Source organism: Cololabis saira, chromosome 14 (assembly GCF_033807715.1).
Source record: "Cololabis saira isolate AMF1-May2022 chromosome 14, fColSai1.1, whole genome shotgun sequence".
NCBI lineage: Eukaryota > Metazoa > Chordata > Actinopteri > Beloniformes > Belonidae > Cololabis > Cololabis saira.
Window position 1 is genome coordinate 46,294,420 of NC_084600.1, and position 10,228 is coordinate 46,304,647.

The following is a 10,228-nucleotide window of genomic DNA, read 5'->3' on the forward strand; positions in this document are numbered from 1 at the left end:
TCATTCATCCTCCCGTCATTCATCCCGTCATTCATCCCTCCATCATCCCTCCCTCCATCATTCATTCATTCATTCATTCATTCATTCATCCCTCCATCCATCCGTCCCCGCGGCTGCTACAACGGCCGTCCGTTCAACTTGTCGTGGATGAGGGCGATGGCTCCGCCGGTGAAATCCCTCAGCACCGTCACCGTCTCTCTCTGCAGCGTCAGCGACTCCCGGACGAACTCCGTCTGCGTCTCGGCCAGCTGCGTCACCGACTCGGCCAGCAGCTCCAGCGAGCGCGACACCGTCTCCAGCAGCACGTTGGTGGAGTGCTGCTCCTGCAGGCTGAGCTGGGCCGACTGCAGCACGCTGCTGCCGTCGGGGGTGGAGGAGGCCGGGCCGGGGGCCGGCAGGACCTGGGGGGGGTCGGGGACCGGCCCTGGTCCTGGTGCTGGTGCTGGACCTGGGGCCGATCCAGGGGCTTGTCCGGGAGGAGGCTGAGGGAAAGGAAAGGCACATTTTACTCTATGTGCTCAAATACAAAAACAAGAATAATAATAAGACTTTTTGAACACCAAATTCAATTTGTATACAGAAAATAATGACAGTACATCTGAAACAAATGATTATAACAATATATTGGAGAGAAAAAGCCTGTTATTTTGCCTCATTCAAATCATCATGTTGAAGTTTGCATCATAACTTCGTGACAGGGGTTCGCTTTGTCCTGGGGAGTTAAGTTCAGCATTCGCTTTAAAGATATCTGGCGCCCTCTAGCATTGTGAATGGGTATAACGTCTAGACCCCGAATGTAAGACGACCCCCACTTTTTCAGTCTTATTTCAATGCAAAAAACACCGTCATATATTTGGGCCAATACGGTACAGACAAAAAAAAGAAAAAAATGTATATATTGTAGTTCTAACTACTATATAATTTTTTTCTTTTTTTTTGATAAAGTAAAGCTTGCTGTTTTATTTCTTCTTATTTTTAATTTCAAGCAAAAAATGAAATAGAAATAAGGGGTAGGACTCAATACGTTTTTTACTTCTTCCTACTCCTTTTCGGGCATGAATGTTCATTTCCCTTTGATTTTGTTTAAGGACTGTTTATTTGTATTCTTTTTTTGTTTTCTGTTTTTGTATGCACGAAATAAAGATTTCAATTCAATTCAATAACTAATATAGAGCAAACTAACTTGTTCGGAGGCCGGTCCAGGTCCAGGATCTTGCCCAGAAACCGCTCCAGGTGCCGGTCCGGGAAGCGGCAGAGCCGGTTTCAGGACTCCGTTGTTCACCAGAGGAACCGCAGGACCGTCGGCCAGTTTAGCCGCCGGAGTCGAGGACGGAACGTCCTCCTGATCCTCGTCAGAGTCTCCAAACGCAGTTTCAGCATCTGTGGACAGATACACCGTTAGCATCTACGGACCAGAAACATCGTTAGCATCTACGGACCAGAAACACCGTTAGCATCTAAAGACCAGAAACACCATTAGCATCTACGGACCAGAAACACCGTTAGCAACTACGGACCAGAAATACTGTTACCATCTAAAGACCAGAAACACATTAGCATCTAAAGACCAGAAACACCATTAGCATCTAAAGACCAGAAACACCATTAGCATCTAAAGACCAGAAACACCGTTAGCATCTACGGACCAGAAATACTGTTACCATCTACGGACCAGAAATACTGTTAGCATCTAAAGACCAGAAATACTGTTAGCATCTAAAGACCAGAAACATCGTTAGCATCTAAAGACCAGAAACATCGTTAGCATCTACGGACCAGAAACACCGTTAGCATCTAAAGACCAGAAACACCATTAGCATCTACGGACCAGAAACACCGTTAGCATCTACGGACCAGAAACACCGTTAGCATCTACGGACCAGAAACACCGTTAGCATCTACGGACCAGAAACACCGTTAGCATCTACGGACCAGAAATACTGTTAGCATCTAAAGACCAGAAACACCGTTAGCATCTACGGACGAGAAACACCGTTAGCATCTAAAGACCAGAAACACCGTTAGCATCTACGGACCAGAAACACCGTTAGCATCTAAAGACCAGAAACACCGTTAGCATCTACGGACCAGAAACACCGTTAGCATCTACGGACCAGAAATACTGTTAGCATCTAAAGACCAGAAACACCGTTAGCGTCTAAAGACCAGAAACACCGTTAGCATCTAAAGACCAGAAACATCGTTAGCATCTACGGACCAGAAACACCGTTAGCATCTAAAGACCAGAAACACCATTAGCATCTACGGACCAGAAACACCGTTAGCATCTACGGACCAGAAACACCGTTAGCATCTACGGACCAGAAATACCGTTAGCATCTACGGACCAGAAACACCGTTAGCATCTACGGACCAGAAACACCGTTAGCATCTACGGACCAGAAATACTGTTACCATCTAAAGACCAGAAACACCATTAGCATCTAAAGACCAGAAACACCGTTAGCATCTACGGACCAGAAATACTGTTAGCATCTACGGACCAGAAATACTGTTAGCATCTAAAGACCAGAAACACCGTTAGCATCTACGGACCAGAAATACTGTTAGCATCTACGGACCAGAAACACCGTTAGCGTCTAAAGACCAGAAACACCGTTAGCTCGTCTCTGGAGATTAGAGATCCGGCTGAACCAGGAAACTCACCTTCCGTTGAAGGAAGTTCGTACTGCACATCGAAGGGAGTCTGCGACGAGTCGCCTGCAACCACAGATTATTCAGCATTTAAAGGGTTTTCTCTGTCTTTAACATATATAAAGTGTTTTTTTCTTGCTTTAACATATATAAAGTGGTCTCCCCTCAGCCTGCCAACTCAGAGAAGGAGGAAACAACCAGATTCTGCAGTGTCTGTACAGCCGCCCGGATGATCGTCCAGTGTGATGTGGATCTACGAGCCAATAAGATTCTGATCCCCAAAGTTACGGAACCAAAATGCAAACCACGCCCAGAACTATAAACCGTGTAACTGCATGAGAGTCTGACTATCAAACCACTAACAACTATAAACCCGTGTAACTGCAGAGAGAAGGAGTGATCTGGTCAGACCAGGAACTCTAACGAGGGAGAGCAGAAGAGCAAAGAGGAGCTACGGAGAAAGACTGCAGAGTCGCCTCTCTGCTAACCCTGACCCTCCTCTGGGTGCAGAACATCAGCAGAATCTGCGGAACATCTGCTGATGTTCTGCTGATGTTCTACAAAAGAATCGATCTTTAGACATAAGTATCGATTCTTAGGCATGAATCGATTTAGAATGGGAAAGTGGATGTTTCCAAGGCCGGCCTACTGAGTGTTTAATGAACCAACGGTTTACCTGACAGTCCTCCCATCCCCCCCGGGGGGCCCATGGCTGTCTCTCCTCCGTTGGGAGATCCCTCCATCATGTCGTCGTCCTCCTCCATCTCCTCGTCGTCCTCGTCCTCCTCCTCTCCGTCCTCGTCCTCCAGCGGGCCCAGGTCCAGGTTCTGGCCGTCGTCCATCTCCAGGATCTGCAGCACGATCTTCTCCGTCTGGTTCAGGTCCCGGGACAGACGGGAGTTCAGGCCGCGGTTCGGGACCGTCCCCGACCGCATGGCTGCTACCTGGATCAACCAATCAATCGTATTTCAATGCAAAAAACAGCGTCTTATAATCAGGCCAATACGGTACTTTGTTTCATTTCCTGCTCCAAACTGTTCCAGAGTCTCCACAGTTCCACATTCTGCACATTGTTGTTCCTACTTTATGTTTTCTAAAGTTTATTTCTCTCTCCGTGAACAAACCTTGCGTTTGGTGTCACACTTCAGGTCCGACCACTTCTTGATCACCTCGATCACTTCGCGCTGGCACTCGCCGATCTCGTTCACACGAGCCGCGATCTCGGCCCAGGTTCTCTTCTTCACGTCCGTCGGAACGCCGCGGTTAAACTTCCCTACGGAGGAAAGAAAGAGAATATGACCTATGACCACCACGAGTGTATTGTTTCGTACCCACGACCACCATGAGAGTATTATTTCGTACCTACGACCACCATGAGAGTATTATTTTGTACCTACGACCACCATGAGAGTATTGTTTCGTACCCACGACCACCATGAGAGTATTGTTTCGTACCTACGACCACCATGAGTGTATTATTTTGTACCTACGACCACCATGAGTGTATTGTTTCGTACCTACGACCACCATGAGAGTATTGTTTCATACCTACGACCACCATGAGTGTATTATTTTGTACCCACGACCACCATGAGAGTATTGTTTCGTACCCACGACCACCATGAGAGTATTGTTTCGTACCTACGACCACCATGAGTGTATTATTTCGTACCTACAACCACCATGAGAGTATTGTTTCGTACCCACGACCACCATGAGAGTATTATTTCGTACCTACGACCACCATGAGTGTATTGTTTCGTACCTACGACCACCATGAGAGTATTGTTTCGTACCCACGACTACCATGAGAGTATTGTTTCGTACCTACGACCACCATGAGAGTATTGTTTCGTACCCACGACTACCATGAGAGTATTGTTTCGTACCTACGACCACCATGAGTGTATTGTTTCGTACCTACGACCACCATGAGTGTATTGTTTCGTACCTACGACCACCATGAGTGTATTGTTTCGTACCTACGACCACCAAGCGGTGCTTCCTCACTTCGTCCAGCAGGATATGAACTTCACTGAAGGTGAACCGAGCTTTCCTCTTCTTGAAGCGGATGATGCTGTCCTGGTTGAGCAGGACGGGCGAAGACATCGTCCCCGAGCCGCGTCCCGGCGCCGTTACCACGTCCATCAACGTCCAGCGATGTCACAATGTCCAGATGTGAACTGGAGGATCAACAGTCTGGATGACGGAAGGAAAACAAGTTCTGATCATTAACTAACAAGTTCAGGGGCTTCATTTATAAAAGAGTGTGTAGAATTCATACTAAAAGTGCACGATAACCCAAAAGCCGAAAATGGCGGACGCAAAAAAAAATCTGGATTTATGAAACCGTGTGCACGCACACTTGCATGCAAATGTTCTCTATAAATCACAGTCCAGCTGGAAGGTTGCACAGGTGATTTCGGCTCATACCCCGCCCTCTACACGCCCACTTCATACCATAAACGGCCAATGCAAAGTAGTTAATGACTGTATTTGCATATGAATGAGCTGCTGAGCATGCGCAGCGCCACCTGCAGTCTGTTTTTGCTGCGTCAGGATGAATGAGACGTGTCGAGCCACCGGGACACTAAATTTCACGGAGACTGAGATCTAGATGTTGTGGATGAGGTGGAGGCAGGAAAACGAGATTATTTGGTGGTCACAGTAAAAGTAGAAAAAGTATATAAATAGTATAAAATAAAGCGAGTGAGTGGCAGCACGCCGTTGCTGCGCTAAACGCTGTGAGTGCCACGGACAGATGGTGCAGAAAAAAAAGAAGTGGTGTTATCTGAAGGTGGAGGCCAAGAGGTACGGAGCGCCTAAAGGGACATGGATTTTTTTTATTCTGATCAGTTCTGATCATTAACTAACAAGTTCTGATCATTAGCTAACAAGATAATTGACACTGTTGTAAGTGGAGAAAAATGAAGCCTCTTTACGTTTTTTAAATGATTTCAAAGGTTTTTTTTGTCTCTATAAAAAATAGGAAGTCAAATAACTGCAAAAAAATGATATATAGCCGATCTTTTATTTTAATCTCTTCCTGAAATGAAAGAGAAAGCAAGTAAAACTTAAAAGGAACAGAGAGGTTTAAAAAACCAAGATTCAGGACTAAATTGATGGAACGTTGTGTTTCTGTGAAAGGAATCTGTTTATGGAACAATCTGAACAAAGAAACCAAAGAATCCAAATCAAACATTACATTCAAAAGAACAATTAAAGCCTGTATGGTAAGGAAATATAATGAAATATGTTAGTTAAGTTTGACATACCCATAGACGGCGGTAATTTTATTTTAGTTTTTTTTATTTACTTAGTTGTTTTTTTTTTAATTTTTAATTTATGTTATTTTTTGTAAATGTATTTCTTGGGAAAAAGGGGCAGATTAGAGAAGATTCTTCTTCTTTCTGCTCCCTTTCATTCACAATTTAGGAACGTTTGTATTTGTATTGAATTGTTTGTTTTATCTTTGAATGAAATAAAGAAAAATGAAAATGCTTTACTATTTTTTTTTTATTCATATTACTTGTTTTCCTTATTGTTTGTGTTTATGTATCTTGTTAATGATTCCTCCCAAAATATGTTCTATTTTCTTATATTGTATTTCCTTTACTAGGGGTTTGTATAAATGTGTTTTCTTGTGTGTGAATAATCCTCTTTTATCTGACACGTTAGGGTTATTTTTAATAATTTCCTTGTACATTATTTGAATAAAGTAATTATTATTGTTTCCTTATTGCGTTCAGAAAGAATTATTTTATTATTTGTCTTTTTCCTTCTTTCTTTTTTTCTAGGAAGCAAATACTGGCATGTGTTTTCATTTGAACATGCAATTTCTTATTTTTTTTATTTTTTATTTCCTAGTTTGTTGATTTTATTCGTTTTTTTTTTGTTTTTGCCATTTCTTAAATTATAAAGCAGGTTTTCTTTGCACAAACTTGTTTTACTTGATGCACAAACATGTTGTAATGAGAAATAATGTTAATAAAAATATTTTAAAAATAAGTGTTTTCTTGTTTATAAATTGTGTTCAATAAAAAAAATTTAAGAGGAAATAGAAAAAAAACAGGATAAAAATTTGTTTTTTCTTCTTTATAAATTGTGTTCAATAAAAAATAAAATAAAATAGAGGATAAAGAAGAAAAAAACAGGATATAAATGTGTTTTTTCTTGTTCATAAATTCTGTTCAATAAAATAAAATAGAGGAAATAGAAGAAAAAAACACAAAAGGATATAGATATGTGTTCTTGTTTATAATTCAATAAAAAAATAAAATAGATAAAGAAAAAGAAACAGGATATAAATATGTTTTCTTGTTTATAAATTGTGTTTAATAAAATAAAATAAAGGATAAAGAAGAAAAAAAAGTGAATATAAATGTGTTTTTTTGTTTATAAATTCTGTTCAATAAAATAAAATAGAGGAAATAGGAGAAAAAAAACACAAGAGGATATAAATGTGTTTTCTTTTTTATAAATTGTGTTTAATAAAATAAAATAGATAAAGAAAAAAAAACAGAATATAAATGTGTTTATTCTTCTTTATAAATTGTGTTCAATAAAAAAATAAAATAAAATAGATAAAGAAAAAAACAGAATATAAATGTGTTTTCTTGTTTATAAATTTTGTTCAATAAAAAAATTAAATAGCGAATATAGAAGAAAAAAAACAAATGTGTTTTTTTCTTGTTTATAAATTGTGTTCAATAAAAATAAAATAAGAGGATAAAGAAAAAGAAACAGGATATAAATATGTTTTCTTGTTTATAAATTGTGTTTAATAAAATAAAGGATAAAGAAGAAAAAAAACAGAATATAAATGTGTTTTCTTGTTTATAAATTTTGTTCAATAAAAAAATTAAATAGCGAATATAGAAGAAAAAAACAAATGTGTTTTCTTGTTTATAAATTGTGTTCAACAAAATAAAATAAAGGATATAGAAAACACAACAGGATGCTAATGTGCTAAGAGGCTGCGCTGCAGGAATGAACACATGAATAAGTATATTTATCCACATGCACCAGGTTTACAAGCTAAAGTTAATAAAGTATATAAAGAACAAACAACCCCCGTAAAAACTAACACAGCTTCGGTCTGAGAAAGTTTCAGTTTGTGCAGAAACGAGCGTTAGCAGCATTAGCTGCTAGTTAGCTGCTAGGCGGCTAACGCGGTTATATCCGGTTAATGTTCCAGAACTAAAACACGCACTAAAACCAACCTGCACCAGTTAATGCTGGTTTACTGAACCGGCTCTGTTTCTGGACCGATCCCGCGGGTTAAACGCTCATATTTGCGGTTTAAAAGGTCATAATTTACAGTTTAAATGGTCATATTTACGTCTTTGTGGAGGATCCAGCTGCATGGCTCCGCTGGTGCTCTTATTGTGAAGGAGCTGCACTTCCGGCATACCGGCCCGCCCCTTCCGGCCCCGCACGCAGGCCCCGCCCCTTCCGGCACATGCAGAGAACGTAATGTTTTAATGTTTTAGTGTTTTAATGTTTTAGTGTTTTAATGTTTTAATGTTTTAGTGTTTTAATGTTGTAATGTTTTAATGTTTTAATGTTTTAGTGTTTTAATGTTGTAATGTTTTAATGTTTTAGTGTTTTAATGTTTTAGTGTTTTAATGTTTTAGTGTTTTAATGTTTTAGTGTTTTAATGTTGTAGTGTTTTAATGTTTTAATGTTTTAGTGTTTTAATGTTGTAATGTTTTAATGTTTTAGTGTTTTAATGTTTTAGCATTTTAATGTTTTAGTGTTTTAATGTTTTAATGTTTTAGTGTTTTAATGTTTTAGTGTTTTAATGTTTTGGTCTTTTAAAGTTGTAATGTATGGCTTTCTGATCACTGAAACTGACCAAAATAGAAAAGACAAAATATTAAATAGAAGGGATGTCTTTCAGTATTTAAACTAACTTGAACTTATTTTTTTTTTCTTTGTTTGAAGGATTCTGATTCTCACAAGTTGTGAAACTCAACGTTGTCTAGATGTGTGTCAACTGAAATCAAATGTTTTGCGAATTCAGCTGCGTCTTGCAGAAACCTTTTGTTGCTCTGAAAGAATGAGACTTTTTGACACTTCTGCACCCATTAAAAACAACAATATATAGGATTATAATTTAAGAGGTGCGTCTAACATTCTCCCCTGTTACAAATGTGTCACGCATTCCTAGAGACCTAGTTTACACATTACTGATTTAAATGTTTCCTCAAGATCATTTGTGAAAAAAGCTTCATAGATAAACACATACTTTACTGTTCAACGAAATGCAGCTCATAGTTACTGTTTTGCACTAATGAAGTGGAACCATCTATTTCCTGGTCATAGATGTATGTTATGTGATGCAACAACAGCAAATCATTATTGTTATTATTATCATCCTTATTATTATTATTATTACTCCAGCCGTAGCTCTGCTGTGGTGATTGTCTGAAGTCTTTGATTCCTTTGTAAAACAAATCTGAAGCTGGACGCAGAGGAAAAGGCACTCTGCCATCACCAACTGTAGACAGTAGCTGTAACTGGTTGAATTTAGTGTTCAGTGTGACACTTGTCCCTTTAAAACTGACTGAAACCTCAGTTAAATTACCCGTCTGTAACCATAACTGTTGTACTGACTGTTAACCATGTTTTTCCCATGTGATGATTTAAGAGTATTTTATTTGATTTATTGTTCGTGTACAGTTTAGTTTTCTTTACCAACATGATTTGAGAATAAATGTTAACATTCTCATGAAAAAAAAAAAAAAAAAAAAAGTTGTAATGTTTGAGTGTTTTAATGTTTTAATGTTTTAATGTTTTAGTGTTTTAATGTTTTATTGTTTTAATGTTCTAATGTTTTAGTGTTTTTATGTTTTAGTGTTTTAATGTTTTTATGTTTTAGTGTTTTAATGTTTTAGTGTTTTAATGTTTTGGTGTTTTAAAGTTGTAATGTTTGAGTGTTTTAATGTTTTAATGTTTTAATGTTTTAGTGTTTTAATGTTTTATTGTTTTAATGTTCTAATGTTTTAGTTTTTTTTATGTTTTAGTGTTTTTATGTTTTAGTGTTTTAGTGTTTTAATGTTTTAATGGTTTAATGTTGTAATGTTTTAGTGTTTTAATGGTTTAATGGTTTAATGTTTTAATGTTTTAATATTTTAGTGTTTTAGTGTTTTAGTGTTGTAATGTTGTAATGTTTTAATGTTGTAATGTTGTAATGTTTTAATGTTTTAATGTTTTAATGTTGTAATGTTTTAGTGTTTTAATGGTTTAATATTTTAGTGTTTTAGTGTTTTAGTGTTGTAATGTTGTAATGTTTTAATGTTGTAATGTTGTAATGTTTTAATGTTTTAATGTTTTAATGTTGTAATGTTTTAGTGTTTTAATGGTTTAATATTTTAGTGTTTTAGTGTTTTAGTGTTGTAATGTTGTAATGTTGTAATGTTTTAATGTTGTAATGTTGTAATGTTTTAGTGTTTTAATGTTTTTATGTTTTAGTGTTTTAATGGTTTAATGGTTTAATGGTTTAATGTTGTAATGTTGTAATGTTGTAATGTTGTAATGTTTTAATGTTGTTATCACTCCCTCCAGGAAA

General features: G+C 37.7%; 1 protein-coding gene across 2 annotated transcripts; it reads right to left on the reverse strand.

Moving 5' to 3' along the window:
• zgc:153990 (uncharacterized protein LOC768125 homolog) lies at window positions 1–8,038 on the reverse strand. Of its 2 annotated transcripts, XM_061739321.1 has the most exons (7): window positions 7,997–8,038; window positions 4,638–4,854; window positions 3,780–3,928; window positions 3,332–3,599; window positions 2,668–2,721; window positions 1,184–1,380; window positions 3–482 (listed from the first exon to the last, which is right to left on the reverse strand). In XM_061739321.1, exons 2-7 carry the CDS (start codon window positions 4,801–4,803, stop codon window positions 117–119), a joined length of 1,200 nt encoding a protein of 399 aa, XP_061595305.1. In that variant the 5' UTR covers window positions 4,804–4,854; window positions 7,997–8,038; the 3' UTR covers window positions 3–116. The 2 variants fall into 2 exon arrangements, with proteins under 2 accessions (XP_061595306.1, XP_061595305.1); XM_061739322.1 differs by lacking the exon at window positions 2,668–2,721 and having other exon boundaries at window positions 1–482.
• Between the last annotated feature and the right edge of the window lie 2,190 nt (window positions 8,039–10,228).

Coding starts and splice junctions, on each gene's coding strand:
- zgc:153990 (XM_061739321.1), bottom strand. CDS start 4,803: ATGGACGTGGTAACGGCGCCGGGACGCGGCTCGGGGACGATGTCTTCG. Junction 3,929..4,637: donor GCACCGCTTGGTGGTCGTAG/GTACGAAACAAT, acceptor TTTCCTCCGTAG/GGAAGTTTAACCGCGGCGTT. Junction 2,722..3,331: donor GGGGATGGGAGGACTGTCAG/GTAAACCGTTGG, acceptor CTGTGGTTGCAG/GCGACTCGTCGCAGACTCCC.